This window comes from Perca fluviatilis, chromosome 8 (assembly GCF_010015445.1).
Source record: "Perca fluviatilis chromosome 8, GENO_Pfluv_1.0, whole genome shotgun sequence".
Lineage (NCBI taxonomy): Eukaryota > Metazoa > Chordata > Actinopteri > Perciformes > Percidae > Perca > Perca fluviatilis.
The window spans coordinates 5,448,050-5,468,963 of record NC_053119.1 but is presented as its reverse complement, the minus strand read 5'-3'; the positions used below and the strand labels follow the sequence as shown (position 1 = coordinate 5,468,963).

Sequence of the window (20,914 nt, the reverse complement as noted above, 5' to 3'; positions counted from 1 at the left end):
ATCCATTTCAACATCAACAAAAATACATGAAACGCACAACTTTTATTTTCCACCTTAAAGGTCCCATGACATGGTGCTCTTTGGATGCTTTTATATAGACCTTAGTGGTCCCCTAATACTGTATCTGAAGTCTCTTTTATATAGACCTTAGTGGTCCCCTAATACTGTATCTGAAGTCTCTTTTATATAGACCTTAGTGGTCCCCTAATACTGTATCTGAAGTCTCTTTTATATAGACCTTAGTGGTCCCCTAATACTGTATCTGAAGTCTCTTTTATATAGACCTTAGTGGTCCCCTAATACTGTATCTGAAGTCTCTTTCCCGAAATTCAGCCTTGGTGCAGACTTACAGCCACTATAGCCAGTCCCACAATGAGCTTTCCTTAGGATGTGCCATTTCTGTGTCTGTAGCTATTGAGGAGGAGAGAGGGGGGAAGGGCAAGGTGGAGGGTGGGATGTGGCCTTGACCAACTGCCACTTTTCTCGTTTGAAAGCCATGATGTCTCTCTCTCTCTCATGGGTTGGCCAAATTCTCTGGGTGGGCAAAGCAGAGAAAGGGGAGGTAACCTTGCTTGTTATGACCTCATAACAAGCAGATTCCAAAACGGCTCATCTGAGCTTTCATTTTCTCAAAGGCAGAGCAGGATACCCAGGGCTCGGTTTACACCTATCACCATTTCTAGCCAATTGGGGACCATAGACAGGCTGGGGGAACTCATATTAATGTTAAAAAACCTCATAAAGTGAAATTTTCATGCCATGGGACCTTTAATTGTGAATCAAAACAGTTATCAAAATAAAAAAATTCTGGTAACACTGCTCACTCAGAGTAACATTAATAAGATACTTAGGATTGGTATCAATCCGAACTTTAAAAATTAACACAAAAAAAGAGAAGCCTTTTGCCACAACATGAACATATTATAAATAAATAAATGACATTATGTACAGGCTAATATTGAACTAACTAAAATGCAAAGGAATGTAAAGAACAAAGACTTTTTAGTGCAAACTGCATAATGACACAAACCGTTAACAATAAACTTGGTGACTGCCCTGTTGTCAACATCGAACTAATGGAGAACTAACTGAAGTGCAAAGAAATGTCATTGAATTGCCTTGTTGCTGAAAGGTGCTGTAGAAGTTGCCTTGCCTTACAACCTCAGCCTGTCAGTCAGTCATCAGGGCACAGAAACCACCGTTGGGCCTGCTTGTCTCACAGGAAGTGCAAAACGACAGCACCGCGACCGCTTTCGGCTCGCCATTAACATCATAGCGTGCGTGCGTGCGTGTGTCGGGGCTCCGCTCTGTGTCAGTATGCAGTGAGGACAGATAAGCTTGCGCTTACGTGCTCAGATGCTTTTGGAACTGAAATTTGGCACCAAAAGATAAATAATTTTTCGATACTCATAGGATCGGAGTATTATTTTCGGTGCCGTAAAAGTATCGACATTCGGTGCCCAGCCCTACAGACTTAAGGCCTTTTTACACGGGGAGCGCCACTTCGCCTGCGTAGTGGCGTGGATCCGCGGGGTCTACTACGCTCCTCATGTGAAGGACGCCAGGCCATCAATGTGTGGTAACCATGGGGATTCTGTTTACTACTGTATCCCTGCCGAAGCCGGACAAGCCAGACCCACATCCAGATGTTGGGTCTGGGAACTCCCCATTGGCAGGGCTCAATAAAGGGGCGAGATAAACGGTTGTCTTTCAAATTCCCTCTGCACGTAATAGGATAGCGCTACAACCAGGCAGAGCAACGCTGGCTGATAGATTAAACTTTTGCCGTATCCGGTCGGCAAAACTCCGAACACATCTTCCTTTTTTAAGAATGACTTCAGTGGCGTTCTTTGTTCTTTTCTCAAAGAAAAGCTGAACTCCAAGTCTTCCAGAGTCGCGGCCAAAGCCGATTCCAAAGACCGCTGTTCGCCAGCAGCAGCCATCTTCTTTGTTTTCAAGTAGCAGGGAATTCACGCGGAACTGTTGCAACTCTGCCGTCATTATGTTAAGCCCGCCCACCGACTATATACACGATGCGATTGGCCTGCTAGGTTTGTTTTCAGCTAGTTGTCATTCATTTGTGCTATTTTAGATGTTTTTTTTTTTTGCATGTTTTTTAACTTTACTTTTATTTTTTTTTTGTCCTTGATCTGGTTGCTGGCTAGAGTCAAACTTTGGGGGCGGGGTGTGAATTACGAGGTGCAACAGTCGCTCCCCATGTGAAGAGCTTTTCAAGCCTGATACAGAATAGGGCTTTTCAGCTCTGATGAAGCTACACAATCAAGTTTCAAGTTACATTTATTCATAAAGCACTTAAAAAGCAAACAAGTTTGCACCAAAGTCCTTGACGAAGACAACTAAAAAACCATGTATACAAGCATAAACATATATGCTATATATTCATATATACATAGATGTGGTGGAAGTACAACTTTTAAATAGAAACAAGACGAAACACAAATTAAAACTTGAAATGCAGGTTAAAACAGGGATACGCAGTAAATACAGGTTTATGTTATTTTATTTTCTGGGCACTTTTTGTTATATGTATTCATTGACTTACCTTTTTCAAATTGTCTTAAAGTATGTTATGTCCCTACGACGACTCTGTGGTCAACATTTGGGACTGGTAAATAAAATTACTTGACTTAGATCCCAATAACTTAATTTATTTCAAATTTAATGGATCGTTTTGGTCTTGGATACGTTTCATCTTGTGTAAAACATGAACCGTTGATTGAACTGCTCATACAATATTTAGTGTAAGTTCAGTTGAATCACAAATCCTCAGACAAACTCTGATTGGACACAAATCAACAGCTGAGGGTAAAGTGCAGATTTAACGCTTGGGCTATAGATAAAGTGTCTTGTGTACTGTTGAGTCTTAATGGATTTATAGTAGGGCTGGGCAATATATCGATATTATATCGATATCGTGATATGAGACTAGATATCGTCTTAGATTTTGGATATCGTAATATCGTGATATGACATAAGTGATGTCTTTTCCTGGACTTAAAGGCTGCATTACAGTAAAGTTATGTACTTTTCAGAACTTACCAGACTGTTCTAGCTCTTATTTGCCTTTTCCCCACATAGACATTATGTCCACATTACTGATGATTATTTATCTAAAATTTAAGTGTGAAAATATTTTGTTAGAGCACCAATCGTCAACCCTAGAATATCGCCACAATATCGATATCGAGGTATTTGGACAAGAATATCGTGATATCTGATTTTCTCCCTATCGCCCAGCCCTAATTTATAGGGGAATTATGTGATAAACTAATAATAGTTTTGATTCTGTCCCAGGATTGTTTAGGGATTTTAAAATCATTCGACAGACATTCTTTATAGTAGTTTGATTTTGCACTATGGCTCATTGTCTTGCTTATATTTCTCAACTGTCTATTTCCCAATCAGTATGTTCCTCTAACATTTAGCCCATGCTTTATCCTTCTGCCTGTCTTCATTTGAATTTTGATATTTTATATATCCTGACACGGTTACGGTGCTCGCCGTATTCTCTATTGAACCTGTCATAGATTTGTGTGTGCTTAAATAATGTGAGAGTGAAAGCACAATCTGAATCCAGATTGGCTGATTAGGAGGCTGGCTATTTAAAGGTGCAGTAGGTAAGACTTATAAAACTAACTTTCTGTCATAATGGCTGAAACTGACCCTATGTTTGAGTAGAACTACATGAAGCAGGTCATTTAAAAAACATTCTAGCTCCTCTGGCACCACCTACAGCCTGTAGTGTGATTTGCAAAAATCCACCGCTCCCTGTTCAGATGCACCAATCAGGGCCAGGGGGGGGGGTGTCTAATTGCGTGTCAATCACTGCTCATGCACTAGTATTCATTCAAAAAAAATAATGTATGTGACGCTCCGACCCTCCTAGATCGGGGCGTAACATGTGTATCGTTAGTCTTTGTAGAACTAAACCTATGGTGGGTTGGTGGTATGTAACACTTGTGCTTTATTTATTTGGTACCCCTAAAATCGCATGTGCCCCCAGCCTGACCCATCCATTTGAAATGGTCTAGAACTGCCACTGGCTCATGGTCTTGCTTATATTTTTCGACTGTATATTTCCCAATCACTATGTTTCTTTGTGTGACTAAATTAAGCCCATGTTTTATGACTTTTAATATTTTCCAAACAGAGAGACATGGGCCTGTAAAATAAGTTTGATCACTTTTTATTTTATTTTCAACTTGTACGGCCTCATTTTCTTATTCTAAAACAGGTGTATTGTATTTATTTGTTATAGTGTCTTTTACATATTGTTATTGTAATTCTATTATTTATGTATGTTATTGTATGTTGCGCTACTTGCTTTGTTGTTTGTTAGGTATTTTATTGTGCAGTCTCTGTGAAATGTTTAGATGAGTCAGGGTTTCTGCCTAAAGCTTTTATTGTGAAGGATAAAGCGGAAGTGGTGAATTCTGACATGTGCTTCCATTGACTGTTTTTTGATAATAAAGAGAAGCCGTGTGTAGCAAAGTCTCCGTTCATAAGTCATGGCTCACGTTTTTATTTTATAATTCTAAGTTCACGCATTCAGTTACGTGCTCACACACTTCCTCCATTCACACACACGGAGCCTCAATCGTGTTTGTAACGTTATGGGTTGAAGAGGTTAGCCAGGTCCTAGTTGTAAATCGTTTTTTCTCCGTGAGTTCTGCTCTTTCAGCGTTACGTAGTTAATCAGATACAACCAGATTGGACCACCAGAGCCCGTATGCATTGATGAACTTGTTTAAGTGGACTATGTGCACATTTTGGGGGACATTTGACCTCAGACTCATCTCCTTTAGCCAAGAATGCTAAATGCAGTTAGCTTAGCCTGCTAGCTGGAAATAGACGGATACGGAACTCGGCCACACAGAGGTAGCTTGTCGGAGCGACTATTCGGCAGAGACCGAACTATTTTTTATGGACCCACAATAGTGCAGATGACCCTGTCTGGACGGTCTCTGTGCTGTCCCCTTTGTTTGAAAACGTCGGAATTATCTCCTGGTGTCCTACGAAGCTAATGAAGTTAGCTTGCTAGCTCCCCGAAGTAGACGGACCCGAACAACACAGCGCACTTGTCAGAGTGAGCAAACCGGTTTTAACGTTGTGTGTCTGGAGAAAAAGTTTCTGTGATTTAGTAAAAATGTCTAAAGTTCAACTGCTGAGAGATTTTGTGAACCAGCGACTAACTGCGGCTGCTGAAGAGATATGTGAGCTGTTTGAAAGAACGATAGCAGAGTACGAGGAGGAACTTGAGTTCCGTTCAAAAGAAAATCACCGACAACTGAAACTGATGGACGCCGCTGATTGCAACCCTAAAGTCCGGTTACACAGAGCAGGTTTGTACAGCTTTGTTGTTGTTATCACTTAAAACTGCTGGGGAAACAGTGGAGGAGGAAGTATTCACAAACTTTACTGAAGTAAAGTACATTTACTCAAGGTTTGTACTCCTACTGTATTAGTGCTGGTCGATATGGAGAAAATCAAATATCACGATGTTTTTGACCAAATACCTCGATATCGATACCTCGATATCGATACCGCTACGATATTGTAGTGTTGACTAATTGTGCTTTCACAAAATATTTACACAATGAGATATTTGATAAATAATCATCAGTAATGTGGATATAATGACTAAGTGGTTAAAGGCAAATAATAGAACAGTTAACACCAGTCTGGTAAGTTCAGAAAATGACATCACTTTACTGTCATGCAGCCTTTAAAACCAGGAAAAGACAACACTTATGCCATATTACGATATCCAAAATCTAAGACGATATCTAGTCTCATATCACGATATCGATATATTGCCCAGCTCTAAACTATATAGTTCTTTTTACTCTGCTAAATTTGTGTGACCGCTTTAGTTACTTTTCAGATGACAGTTTTTCACCCCCTTCTTTTCCAGTGACAACCACAAATCTCCAGATGTGTTGATGTTGAATGTTGATAAAAGGATGCAGTGTTCCTTTATGTGTTGATGAGAAAATTCTCCTACTTCTCAAGCTACATAAACTATTAAAAAGGCCTCTTGGATCAGCTGGAAAATGTAGCTGCAGCTGTTTTTCTGACACCATAAAAAGTTTTAAAAACTTTTTAGAGATACAGGGATCTCACAGGACAGCTACAAACATGATGATCTTATATAATATGATGCATTGCTGTAGATGAAACTACCTAACAGTGTATATATACAGTAGTTAAAATTAGCACAACCGTAAACATCTACAGCAGTAAAATGCAACATACACATTAATGCAGCAGGAATATAAATCCAGAAACAGATGGAATACAGTTGTGCTCATAAGTTTACATACCCACGCTAAAGTTGACTATAGAGGAATAAAAAAACATCTTTTGGAAATTGATCGTAATGCCTTAATAAAAAATAAAAAAAAGGAAAAATCCAACCTTTAAGGGCACCAACTTTCTTTGTGAATGAATAATGTATCGTAAATAAATAAATGTTCTTCCTTAAAATACAGTGGGCATAAATAAGTACACCCCTATGTTAGATTCCCATAGAGGCAGGCAGATGTTTATTTTTAAAGGCCAGTTATTTCATGGATCCAGGATATTATGCATCCTGATAAAGTTCCCTTGGCCTTTGGAATTAAAATACCCCCCCCCACATCATCACATACCCTTCACCATACCCCCACATCATCACATACCCTTCACCATACCCTCCCACATCATCACATACCCTTCACCATACCTAGAGATTGGCATGATTTTATTTCAGTTCGCCTAATAGCTGGTTTGATTTACATTGAGAGATGAACTTATGGAAAGTAGCCCATGCCAATCTCTAGGCACAACTGTAGGAAAACACTAACGGGAAACATTTTGCTCCACTTGTAGTGGAGTATTTTCACAGTTTGGTATTAGTGTTTTTACTTCAGTACAGGATCTGAATACTTCTTTCACCACTGGTTACAAGTTAAAGTCCTGCAACTAAAATGTTACTTAGGTAAAAGTATGTAAGTATGATCAGGATGATGTACTGTAATCATTTATTAAAATTAATAAAATAAATATTAAAATGTCCCCTGTGACTGTTACATTGCAGTGTTTCCCACAGGTTGAGAATTTACTTGTGGTGGTGGGTAGCGCAGGATGTGACGGTATGGTGCGTGATGGCTGGGTTCACGAAAATTCTGGTCAAGCGAAGGTTTATGAACTATTTATTGAAAACAATGACTAGGCTACATAACATTAACAGATACTTTTGAAATAATTATTTACATATCAGACTACAATATGATTAAAAATACAGATGAAGTGTAGCCTAAGCTTTGTCAATTAAATCTGGTTGGTTTCTCAAATGTTACGGTTCAGCAGATAAAATACCTGATTACCCAGAGCCCAAATAGGCTAATATGTGTTGGCTAACTTAACCATAATACTATAATCCATACAGAAAGTTACATGTTAATTAAAATTCTCAACAAATCTCAACTCACAATCATTTAAGACTAAGGCTATCTAATGTTAATTATTATTTTTTTGTTAGATCATGGTTTGTTTTTTGAATGTTTTAATCTGTGTTTTGGGGATCGTCAACACACTGTTTGGTAGGCTACTGTACATGTCCTTGTTGCATTCATTAAGATCTCATCTGAAGATTTGTCATTCAAATCAGGGGCGATTCTAGGATCAGACCTTTAAGGGGGCTCAGCCCCTAATGAGAATGTGACACAGATATAGTGCCTTGCAAAAGTGTTAACCCCCCCTCTGCTAAATCAGTAATTTCACTGGGTAACAATGAATATATTTATTTATTATTATAACGGAGGATAAATGTCAAATATTGAACATGTGAAAAAACTACTAAAGTCCCTTTATGGACCAGAATCAAATGAAATGATAATGAGGTGTAAATAATAAAAAATAAAACTTTCCTTGACTGGGTTACAGGTGCATAGCATTAGGGACAGTGACACAACATATTACTCTATTACTCTAACTTCAGGCACTAAAATTGATTTATAAAAAAATAATTATTTGTTTTTTATTATTATAATTTTTAGGGGGGCTTTAGAGGGGTGTAAAATCACCACTGATTCAAACAACTCTGAGTTGTACTTAAACTTTCACAGGCAACTTAAAGGGGCACTATGCAGTTTTGGCCATTTCTTCGCTTTTTGCTGGCAGGTTTCTCTATAGAGCTCCCCCTACAGGTTTCTCTATAGAGCGCCCCCTACAGGTTTCTCTATAGAGCCCCCCCCCCTACAGGTTTCTCTATAGAGCCCCCCCCCACAGGTTTCTCTATAGAGCTCCCCCTACAGGAGCATAAAATATGCTCCTTATCTCCTGACAGTGCACATGGAGTGAGTAGTGGTGCAATATATAATGATTCTGTTGGGGGAGCATTATTTGATAGGGTATATTTGTCTATCAGAATATGCTACCACTGAAATATTCAATAAAGATATAATGGAGTATCAAAATATTCTCAAATAAACATAAGATGTGAATACTGTTAGAGTTATACCTCTATGGGATTCAGCCTGCTTGCACAATTGGAAATGGGAACTAATAAGGAAGCACATTTCAAGAGGGCAGCGCAACTCGATAGACTCCATCGCTAACTTGTTAGCCGGTTCCTGAATGGGCGAATGTGTGCAGTGCTGTGAAGTAATTCGTTACATCGTGGGACCTGATATCACGCCATACTTCCTGACGCTGAGGCCGGTGGCTCGCCGGACGAAAGTTGCGAGGGTGGTTTTTCCGCTCACAGGCGCTAGGGGGGAGCGAGACGACCACCATTCAACTCAAAGAAAGTCATATAACCATTCCAATGACTCCGAAGTTGTTAAGTTAAGGTAAATTAAGCTAAAAAAAACTGCATATTTCCCCTTTAATAAAATCTTGGGTTTTACTCGGGCTCAAGTCCATAAATACAGTTAATGGATTTAGGCTCAGTTAGCAACGATTAGCTCCGTTAGCGCTAAGCTCCGTAGCTCCATTATAAAGATATGGAGTGGAGGAAACTGCCGTGGACAAGTAAAACCTATGTATGGGAAACACTGTACTATTATATAGTATATCATTAGATTAATATTGCTTGTGCATTAATGTTGTTGACGCACATTTGTTTTTTTGGTCGGCATCTCTGTCTGCATCGCTCCTCCGCACAGCATCAAGTCGCCTATACTCTCCAATGCGTGGTCCACTGCCTGTTCTGCCCTCTAATGTCCGTCCGCACCGCGTCCCGCCACCCACACTCCCCACCAATGCGTGGTCCGCTGGCCCGTACCAACCTCTGATGTCCGGCACTCCACCGATGCTGTCCCAATTCAGCGCTTCCACGTCCTCGTGTCTCTCCGTCTTGCCATCGCGATCCGTGGCCGTGATGGACAACGAACAACACATGGAGCCAACCGCACATCGCTCGTACAAAGGTGAGTTTTTTTTTTTAACTTATTGTTGACACACATTTGGTTTTGGTTGGTAATGTAAGCGCGTGCCCAGTGTAGATTGCAGGATGCACAGAATCCAGATTTTTGGGGTTCGGCCGAATACCGAATCCACTGGTTGAGATTCTGCCGAATCCAAAACCGAATACCGAATCCTCCTCCCATCCTCAGTCCATTAACACAGTAAACGCATTAATGAAGTAAACGGTGACTGTCCTTCCTTTGCCGTACCTGAAGTTGCTGCATTCTGGCTGCTGTCTGTAGATTCCTTCGTGCACAACTCGTATTCTTTCGGATGTTTCTTACCAGATGTTGTAACAGCGGCCATGTTGTGTATAGTTTAGGGTCCTCGCCACGACGAGACAAATCAGCATTGAACAGATTGAACATGTAGCTGGACTTGAATGGCCTTCTTTTGACTGAAAGTACTGCCAAACAACAACTTTTTCTGCTTACGAGTTCCATTTTCGGTCCAACTACGTAAACACCTTCCCGTAATCAACGGCGCCGTCATTACGTTGACCAGCGTAGCGCAAGCGTAGGGTTCGGTGGAAAAAAATTCTATGGTTCGGCAGAAACCGAAGCCCGTCAAAAAGCCCAATATTCAGCCAAATCCGAAACCTGGATTCGGTGCATCCCTAATGCAATATTTGAAAAAAAACTCCTCTGTTGAAACCCAGCAATTGTCCAAAATCCACAATTTTAACTTGTATATCAATCCGTTTATTTTTACATAACAAAACTCTTCTCAAAACACACTAACTGAAAAACCATTTCACATTCTCACGTTTCCATGGTCAAAGAACGGTCAACCTCGATGTGTGCCACACACTTGGCAATTAGTCCGCACTTGGTAAACTATGGCTAACCCCAGCGTCACACACTGGTACCAATGAAAAGGCTCCAACAACCAGCCCCTGTTTCTTTATGGATATACAAGACATGATGATTAAATACAAACACATGGAGCCATAAAAAAACTTTAAACTAATTAAATCATTTTCCAAAAATGTAAAATTACCTTGTAATTAAAATAAACAACAAAACAGCTTTGTCACTGGTCTGTCAGTAGCATTTGTCTTTGTTTGGCTTTTAGACCGATCTAACCATGCCTGATTTGTCAGGGAAGGTTTTGATTACTTTTCTGATTATGCAGGAATTTAGGGGGCTTTGGTGCCTGCGATCAATATAATGTCTCCACCTTTGTCTTTCCTGTAATGAAGCAAGATATTCTCTGAAACCATCTTTTCCAGAATTTATCCAAAATGTACTGTACGTTTCCCTCTTCTTCTTACATACTGGTCATTTTGATCAAACACGCCTGGAGTCAAACTTGGTTTCCTTTTCAATTAGGACCTGCGGAGAATTTGATAAAAGGGTTCATAAGTTAGCTTTAGCTTCACAAAAGGCAGTGCTGTGTTCGATGCTTCCCAACGGCACATATTCTCTTGGCCACAAATCAAATGTTCAGAATCTTTTGTTCTCATTGTTGATGTATTTCAAGACTGTGGTGTTGTCAGTCCAGAAACATGATTCATCCAATTGAAGCTGTAATTCTTCTTTTACCATCTTGTCTACCCAAACAGACAACACAGTGCCAGTTGGCTCCAAACGAGGAGTGGTTACTAGTTTAGATGGGGCCACTCTGTCTTTTCCAAGAAGGAAAGAAATGCATACATCACCTGGTTCATTCTGTAACCTCAGGGATGCTTGGTCCCGCTTTCCATTGGGAGTTGGTCCCGCTTTCCATTGGGAGTTGTTCCCTTTCCAAATTGAGCTCACTCACTCAGTGATCCTTCTTAGGAATAGCTCGCAGGACTTTGCGATTGTTGCTGATCCACTGTGTGAGATGAAAGCCTCCTTTCTGGCAAAGGTCTCCAAGGAACACTTTGTACTGCTTTTTCCACAGATGGTGAGCTTTTCATACAGTCATCCACATAGAATTTTCTATGTAGTGTAAGTTATGTCCGGAAAGCTGCCTTGATGGTCATCTGCAGTCTTCCTCAAAATCTGTTGTCCACATCTGTACGTCATCGTACAGTCATCTCCATTGGGCCACCATAGGAATCAAAGAAAGTCCTTGTCTTCCTCTGCCACTTTGACTTGTCGAGACATGGACTTTACATTAGACATAAATAAAAGTTGTTGTTTTTTTAACTGATTCACAGGAGCACTCCTATTAAGGAACGTGTAAGGTTTGGGCAGAAGTTGATCATTTGATGAGGTTCATTTGAACTCAGCTCAACAGTGAAAAACAACCCCCAACTTGCCTTTGCGTGGGTGGTAAACACCGTACTGTGGAACAGATTCTCTTCAACACGCAATTCATCCTGTGGGACATTTTCAGCATAACAATTGCTGCTAACAGATGTTGCCTTTTAAGGATTCTGTAGTGTGGAATTATGATTAATTGCATTTCGAACATTTTCAGTCCTTAATTTTGTGTCCGGCACGTTTTTTATTTTCCATCATGGACTCTGTGATCTTTGCATCAGGAATGACGGTTGTTGCTTTTGTCTTTTGCTTCTCAAAATAAGATTCTATTTCATCCTGATCTGAAAATGTTTGCAAAACTGCAGTTTCTGCAACTGAGGCTTCAATCTCTGCATCAATTTCCACTTGCTCCATTTGTTTGCGATATGATTCTGAAGTTTCTGAAGAGCAAGTTTCTTTTTCATCGGTGCTGCACGTGCCAGAAGTGCAGCTCTCTTGGCTTTGGCTTGTGCACGTGCAATTTCAAGTGAGGATTTGTTTGTGCCATCAGGAGAAAATAAATGGTTAGTACTCGTAAATGTTACTGTATGAAGCCGCTGCATTCCTTTTAATAGCCTGATGGGACGGGCTAGACAGAGAGGGGAGAGCTGCAGGAAGAGGTCTTACTCTTCTTCAAACTGGCCTTTTTTAAAATTCTTTCTGCAGCTTTAATGTAAAAGCAAGAATTTTACTGTCTTAGTTGGATAAGTTGAAGCTCATTTTGAACTACTAACTATTGATTAACATGGAACGTTAACACGACTTTACAGTTTTTAATCATGTGCATGTATTTCACTATTCTCTTCAGACATCCAGCAGCTGTTGGTGGTTGAAGATGATGTTCCCCCTGAGCAGCAGGAGTGGAGCTCCAGTCTGGACCAGGAGGACCCAGAGCCCCCCCCACACATTAAAGAGGAACTGGAGGAACTCTGGACCAGTCAGGAGGGAGAGCAGCTTCAAGGGCTAGAGGAGGCTGATATCAAGTTCCCATTCACTTCTGTCCCTGTGAAGAGTGAAGAAGATGATGAAGAGAAAGCTCAGTCCTCACAGCTTCATGAAAGCCAAACTGAGGAGAACAGAGAGGCAGAGAGAACAGAAGCTGATGGAGAGGACTGGGGAGGACCAGAACCAGCCAGGAACTCAGATCCAGATAGACCTTTACAACCAGCTACTCTTGACAAGACTGTAGAGTCCTCTGAACCTGAGACTGATGACAGTGGTGACTGGGAGGAGACTAGGGAACCTCAGTCAGGTTTAAACCCTCTGCAAAACAATGAAGTACCTGGAAGTGATGTGGAACCTCTGAAGAAACGCACTGGAGTCCAAACAGGAGGGAAACCATTTTGTTGCTCGGTTTGCGGTAAAAGATTCTTTCTGAAGAAGACTTTAACGTCCCACATGAGACTTCATTCAGAAGGAAATCATTTCACTTGCCCAGTTTGTAAACTGGTATCCAGCAACAGAAGCACTTTGGTTAAACACATGAGAATCCACACAGGGGAGAAGCCATTTACTTGTTCACTTTGCAATAAACAATTTGCACAAAAGGGACATTTGAGACGACACTTGACTGTCCACACAGGTGATAAACCGTTTAGTTGTTCTGTTTGTAGTAAAACATTCACACAAAAGGGGAATCTGACAAAGCACATGGCAATCCATACTGGGGAGAAACCATTTAGTTGTTCATTTTGTAGTAAAAGTTTCACACAAAAGGGGAATCTGAAACAACACCTGGCTGTCCACACAGGGGAGAAACCATTTAGCTGTTCAGTTTGTGGCGAAAGATTTACACAAAAGGGACATTTGAAACAGCACTTGAGTGTCCACACAGGGGAGAAACCATTTAGATTTAATTTGGATTAAGTTTAGATAAAGAATTTACTCATCTGTGCTAGGCATCAGAAATAAATTAAGCTGCTGTTATGTAGGGGTTTGTATATTTGTTGAGTGTGTGCTTTGTTGTGTGCTTTATCCAGGGAGCACTCAGCTCCCTGGATAAAGGAGGGAGGAGACCGTGCAACATCCTCTTCTCCTCTGTTTGTGCTGGCCGGCAGCAGACTGTACTGGGTGAAGCGTGTGAAGTTGGTAGGATTGACTAATTTTTACTTAAAAAGGAGGGTGGTGATTTTGGGATTTAGTTTACAAGTCATTTAGGCTACGTTCCCACCGCAAGTCTTAATGCTTATTTCTTTTTTTTTTTTTTGCTCCGATCCGGGGGTATTTTCTTTTTCTTTTAAGGGCTGTTCACATGACCTTTTAAAATGTGGCCTATATCAGATTCCAGTGTGAACTGTTTAAGGTTTCGAACTGACCCGCATGTGCAAAAGAACAATAACAATGACATCAGACGCAGCACGCTGTTGCACTAAAGTTAGGGAGGTTATTGAGGAAGTCAGCATTTTTGCTTTTATTTCAAAATGTTTGTGTAATGGCAGCCGTAACATCAATGAGCATACACTAATTAGGTCTAACAGCTCCTTCTCCCTCCATTGACTTGCTCCATTACTGTTCTCCGTTTTTAATTTTACTGTCTGTGTCTAGGGCTAACTCCCGCCAGATCATCATTTTGACAAATGTTGAAATGTAGATTGACGTAAAAGTCGCATCAAATCCGCCTTGGTTGTTCACACTGCGGCCGCATTGAAAAAAATCAGACCTGGGTCTGATTCTGGACCACATATGGAAGTGGTCTAAATGATTTGAAAAAATCAGATCTGGGCAAGATTTTAGTGTTCATACTACTTCTGAAGAAGTCTGTCCTGGTCACTTGACCCCCAGAAAAAATCTGATTTGGGATCACTTTTGCCAGCAGTCTGAACGTAGCCTTAGTCTTTGCCATTATCTAGCACACAGTTCCTTTCCTCCTTATAGATCAGCCTCTGCCTGTCCATGGCAAGCTTGCTTTTGGTTTTGAAGTTTGTGGAGCAGTGATTGCTGTTGCACATTTTCTTTTCCGGTTATCAATACATTGTATTGTACATCCTTCCTTTGACCCATTTTACATCAATGGTTCCTCCCTGATCCCTATCGGGACGTATCGCTGCAAAGATGCTTGTTGAGCATTTTTTTTTTTTTCCCAGCCGGATTGAAGTACTGAACGCAAAACTTGGTTGAACATTGATGAGCTAAAAAGTGATATTTAAGGCTGAAACAGATCAAAAATAAGCTTTTTCAGCTAAATCAAGCTACAAAATCACAAGTGTTTTATTTGTCCCCATGTTATTTGCCATTTCTCAGGCACTATGCTTTTTGTTATTACATGTATTCATCAATTAAACTTGTTTTAAATTAATTAGTTATATTTACATCGCTATGTTTGAGCTGAATTATCAGCGGTAGAGGTGTGACTCGCAAGATTAAACATGACAAGATTTCTGTGGCGCTGTCTCGCGCAGACCACTCTCTTTCTCTGTTAAAATGAGTCGGGAAGCGGACAGCAAAACCTAGCTTTACTTTTAATGATAATAAACAAAGAGCAATGTTCTCCCTTCGTCTTATAATGGTCATAAATCAATACTAGAGTAGCCTACTTCCTTGTTCAGCACTGCAATTAATAAAATGCCGAGGAGGAGAAAAGAGCATCTGTCTTCACAAAAATCATCTTTTGAGTGTTTCATGGTCATTTATTTGTGCCTTAGAACATAATCAATGTGAAACAATATAAAAATAAGCTTTATATATATGTCTGTCTACTTTACAATGACAAATTCATGTACAAAACATTTGGTCTCAACTACTGCCAGAAAACGCGTAGTTATGTTGTAACCTTGGTTATCTTAGTGAAGAGACTCTCCACCATACGTATGGAATAAGTAAGTGTGACTGTTAGTTATCCCTTGTATTTTCCTTCGTGTCATACGGACTTGGTTTGTTTATTTTCATTTTGTATTCCCCTGTCCAAACGCGTTCGATCAAAGCACGGCTGCCAGTTCACGTGAAATGACATCACATAGTACACGAGAGTCATCAGGGGACCTGAAGCTCAACGCCAGGGCAATGCAACAACGTCAAATAAACTGAACGAAGGAACCAAAGGACAACCACAAGGGTTATACAGGAAAAGAAGCCAGTCATCGAAGTTTGTGGCAAAACCGTTCAGTGCTTGGTTTTCATTTTGGGACTTTCGATTGAATAAAAGACTATTTTTCTTATTTCAATTTCTTGAACCCAATCTCGTGTCTCGTCTCGTCTCGTGAGCCGGGTGTCTCGTCATACCCCTAATCGGCGATGATGAAACTGAAGCAAGATACTTAACCTTCTTACTATTCAGCAACATTTTCTCTCCAGTTTAAAGTCATTATTAATTGTTTTTTTTTTACGTTACTGTAAAAAGTGTATTTTTGTGCATAAATAACTGAAGTGTGACTATACCTGAAAAGTAAGTGTGGTTAATTGTGTACATCGTTTCTTTCTTCTTCAACATGGCCAACAAATATATCTCTTTGATATATTGGAGTGATTCTGTTTCTATGTGCGCCTCCATGGAAGGAGAATCTTTCATATTCAGCAAATTCAGCAAATATTTAAGTCCCAGTTTCCTTGTTCTGATATGCAGCAATTTTGTTTTAGAATGTGAATTGTTTATATTTTGTTTACAGAATTTTCTGAGTTTAATCTACGTATATTTTCTAGAACTATTTTTAAAATAACACTCAAGAAATCTGTTCAACTTCTGTTTAATGAAGGATAACAAACGGGTGAAACTTCAGCCAATGTTTTCACCATAATTGCAGTTCAAGGTTGTCCTTTAATATTTGCAACAGGTTACTCTGCGTTGTGTTGCTTAGGAAACATGGCACTTGTTTTGAATCTGTGTATCATTCGTTAATTTGTTTTTCAAAATAAAACCAAAAAGCAGAAAATGACCAGTTTTTTCAATACTAATTTCCTAAACCTAAATGAAGAAATGGATAATATTCAACTTGTTTGTCAGATTTTGTGCGTTCAAATGAAAGGAAAAAAGCGCATAACGAGCGTTTTAATCCAATTTTGATATTTTTAAGTGGCGCAAATTCCGTGACCCGGAAGTGATCTCTACTAGGACGCTATTCTGGACTATGGCTGCATCTTATGTTGCTTAAATTGCCTCCTCGAGTCCTCCACTTTCCCTCCTTCCTTCCGTCTTAGTCCCTCCAACTGAGGAGGCACGGGAGAGACGCGAGGAAATCACTGGAGGAGAGAGGAAATGAGCAAATGTGTTTTAGAAGGATGAGACGTCCTTTCCTCTTAATTGTCACATGAATTCGTCAGCTGTTTGGGCGGAGTTGGCAACCCTTTCAGCTGCACGGCTTCTGGGAAATATGCTCTCGTGTATCCTCGCCTATAGCTACTTAATGATCCCTCCTCGATGCTCGGTCCCCGGGCCAAAAATAAGAGCTTTGGCTTTGAGACGGCCAATAGTCGAACCTTGGGTTGAAGAGGTACAATGCGGATTCCGTCCTGGTCGTGGATCAACAGACCAGCTCTTCACGTCACAAGGATCCTGGAGGGAGCCTGGGAATATGCCTATCCGGTCTACATGTGTTTTGGGAGATAGTAGGCTCGTTCGAGATGAGCCAGATCTGCGCAGAATCGATCACCGGCGATCGGCGCCCAATGCATGCCGGTTAGATTTGTGTCCGACTTGATCCCGACTTGCTCTGACGTCATGCACACGTGGGCAACGATAATCTCACGAGACCAAGGCGGCCGCAGTTCTGAGACGCAGGCAGCGCATTTGCTTTTCACCAACTGCAAGAGCCAGGCGGACGCAGGCGGACCCAGGGCATGCTGGGAAACGCCGGTCTTTCAGCTGATCGAACAGCTGATTGGTTCAGAATCGACTCAACATGATGACGTTTTATATAAACTTTTTATTGGTTTTGAATCGGAGGGATTTTAACTGCTATTTGTCTCATTTAAAGGCTTATTCTGTTCAGAACACATGTTGTGAGGCTGATAGTGATGTTTAGAAATCAGAGAGACTAAATCTGTTCAGATTACGGATCACCTACAGTCTGTTGTTGATTAAAATCAGCAGCAGATCGCATGTAGAGAATTTTGACAGCTACTCTGTCATAATAAAAACAACTAGAGACTGTGTAGGAGCTGATATATGGGTCTGATAACATTTTATTAAATCGGAATCGGACCCGAACGGACCACAGTGTTTGTGTCACTTCCGGTTCAGCCTGAAGGCTGCTGGAGTCAGCTGGAAAACTGTCCGACTTGAGAGCGGACTTTTGTCACCGCCCCAGTCTGCTGCCGCCTGCTCTCGTCTACTTTACAGGCGAGGCGCAGTTCATCTCGAACGAGCCTACTGTTACCCTTTTTCCACCGAGGCAGAGCTGGTGCTGGTTCGGAGCCAGAGCCTAGTTTTAAATCGGTTCTTTGTTTTTCGACCACCAAAGCACCAGCTCCGAACCAGTAAAAGTGGTTCTTCAGTAGAACCAAATCATTGCTGGGCCAGAGGTAAGAACCGCTTATGTCAGCGGCTGGGGGCGGGGGTTTAGCGCTAACTTTGCTGGGAAAGGTGAGACGTATACAGTGACGTAAGACCTGGCTCTGTGCTGGCTCTTTAGCCTGTGGAAAAGCAAACCGGTCGAGCCAATTCCGAACCGGCACTAGCTCTAATTTTGAACCAGCACCTAGTTCTTGTTGGTGGAAAAGGGGTATGTGGGAGGTGCTGCGGGAGTATGGGGTGAGGGTCAATTTTTGTTCCTAACCTCACCTATGGTCACGAAGGCTGGGTCATGACCAAAAGAACGAGTTTCAGGCTACAAGCGATCAAAATGGGTTTCCTCAGGAGGGTGGCTGGCGCCTCCCTTAGAGAGAGGGTGAGAAGCTCACTCGGATAAGAGCCACTGCTCCTTTGCGTCGAAAGTAGCCAGTTGAGGTGGTTCGGGCATCTGGTAAGGATGCCCCCTGGGCGCCTCCCTAGGGAGGTGTTCCAGGCACGTCCAGTTAGGAGGAGGCCTCGGGGAAGACCTAGGACTAGGTGGAGGGATTATATCTCCAACCTGGCCTGGGAACACCTCGGGATCCCGAGCTCGGAGCTGGTAATTTGGCTCGGGAAAGGGAAGTTTGGGGTTCCCTGCTGGAGCTCCTGCGACCAGACAGCGGATAAGCGGACAAAGATGGATGGATGGATGGATGGATGGAGGTGGTTTTGACCGAGGAGGGACAGAACAACGTCCGGTTCAGCCGAGGAGTGGAGGAGCTATCAAATAAGCAATTTGAGAAGCACCTCATGTCTTGTTCAGAAGCTTGTGGCCCGTCATTTCTCTAGAGGCACTACCTGCAGGATTTTGTAATGTGAGGATATGCCACCATTGTGCTGTGCTGGTGCTTCCCCGATGACCGATATACAGGATGGTGTATACGTTATGGGGGGGCGGGGGGGAGGGTGTCTTTTGGTCAATTGACTGGAGGCTCTCTCTGTTGCACTTCCCGCCCCGCGGCTCCTGTGAAATTAGATCGGCCGTGCATTTTTAACAAAGCTGTGAGCTGCTTCTTGCACTACCTGGGATGCCAAAACCAACCATTAACTTCATTGGCCGCAATCGCTCGCGGGAGGTTGCTGCACCGTCAGAATGCAGCACAAGCGCACCTGGTGGAAAATAGGGGTATGACAGCAGCAGTGGGTGCACTTGAGAAGGAAAGTTACCTGGTTCATTCTGTAACCTCAGATATGCAACCATGCCATACTTATTCTCCCTGGCATCAGCAAATTGCATAATTTCTTCATCCCAGTCAAAGTTCATTCTGCACATATTCTGTAAAATGTGCTTGGCTGGAAGAGTGACTGATGCAAGGTACCTTAAGGGATCATACACTGAGCTTTACAATTCATAAAATACCACATCAAGTTTACATCTGTACTTTGCGGTCCATGTAGAAGTCGAAGGTGTCACTTTGGATACACCATTGGAGCCCTAAGGCTCTTTCGATTGGGAATCCCTGTCCAAATTGAGCTCACTCACTTTTTTAGAGTGATCCTTCTTAGGAATACTCTCAGGACTTTTACCAAGCCTCCTTTCAGGTCACCAACAATTTTTACTGCTTTTTCCACAGAGGGTGAGCTCATGTTGAGTCATGTTTTTGGACAATAGATGGGTTAAACCATTAATCGATAATGAAACCAGTCTAAAGCTGCGGTCCTAGAAAAATCCTAAAACGAAAGGCATAGTTTCTTGTTAGAGAAGAAAAGTGTTTCAAGATATGGTCTTCTTTGCATGGAAAATCTCTTTGTAAAGCACATTTCTTACGATTAACCTTTTATTAGTTTAACTTTAGTTGTATTGTCAACATGACATTACAGTTTTTAATCATGTGCATGTGTTTCATTATTCTCCACAGATGTCCAGCAGTTGTCGGTGGTTAAAGATTGGGTTACCCCTGAGCAGCAGGAGTGGAGCTCCAGTCTGGACCAGGAGGACCCAGAGCCCCCCCCACACATTAAAGAGGAACTGGAGGAACTCTGGAGCAGTCAGGAGGGAGAGCACCTTCAAGGGCTGGAGGAGGCTGATATCAAGTTCCCGTTCACTTCTGTCCCTGTGAAGAGTGAAGAAGACGATGAAGAGAAAGCTCAGTCCTCACAGCTCCTTGAAAGCCAAACTGAGGAGAACAGAGAGGCAGAGAGAACAGGAGCTGATGGAGAGGACTGGGGAGGACCAGAACCAGCCAGGAACTCCGATCCAGATAGTCCTTTAGAATCAGCTACTCATGACAAGACTGCAGGCTCCTCTGAGACTGATGACAGTGGTGACTGGGAGGAGACTCAGGAACCTCAGTCAGGTTTAAACTCTCTGCAAAACGATGAAGAACCTGGAAGTAATGTTGAATGCAATACTGGAAAAACATCAGTTAGCTCCTCTGGATGTGCTGGCCACGAGGAACATCTGCAGAAACCCACTGGAGTCCAAACAGGAGTGAAACCATTTAGTTGCTCAGTTTGTGGTAAAAGTTACACTCTAAAGTCATCCTTAAAGAGTCACATGAGACTTCATTCAGAAGGAAAAGTTTTCACCTGCTCAATTTGTAGAACAAGTTTCTGTGAGACTGGCAGTTTGGTTAGTCACATGAGAATCCACACAGGCGAGAAACCATTTAGCTGTTCAGTTTGTGGTATAAGATTTGCACAAAAGGGAAACCTGAAACAACACTTGACTGTCCACACAGGGGAGAAATCATTTAGTTGTTCTGTTTGTAATAAAAGATTTGCACGGCGC

At 41.7% G+C, this 20,914-nt stretch overlaps 1 protein-coding gene across 1 annotated transcript in view; it reads left to right on the top strand.

The window, feature by feature from the left end:
* Window positions 1-3,806: 3,806 nt before the first annotated feature.
* The window catches only part of LOC120564012 (gastrula zinc finger protein 5-1-like), a 17,203-nt gene continuing 95 nt past the window's right edge, over window positions 3,807-20,914 (top strand). Inside the window, exons 1-4 of the mRNA XM_039808590.1 lie at window positions 3,807-5,363; window positions 9,171-9,434; window positions 12,511-13,284; window positions 20,043-20,914. The exon at window positions 20,043-20,914 is cut by the window's right edge and continues 95 nt beyond it. Of these exons, the coding sequence (XP_039664524.1) occupies window positions 5,168-5,363; window positions 9,171-9,434; window positions 12,511-13,284; window positions 20,043-20,914 (2,106 nt within the window). The 5' untranslated portion in view covers window positions 3,807-5,167. The remainder of the gene's footprint in view (window positions 5,364-9,170; window positions 9,435-12,510; window positions 13,285-20,042) is intronic.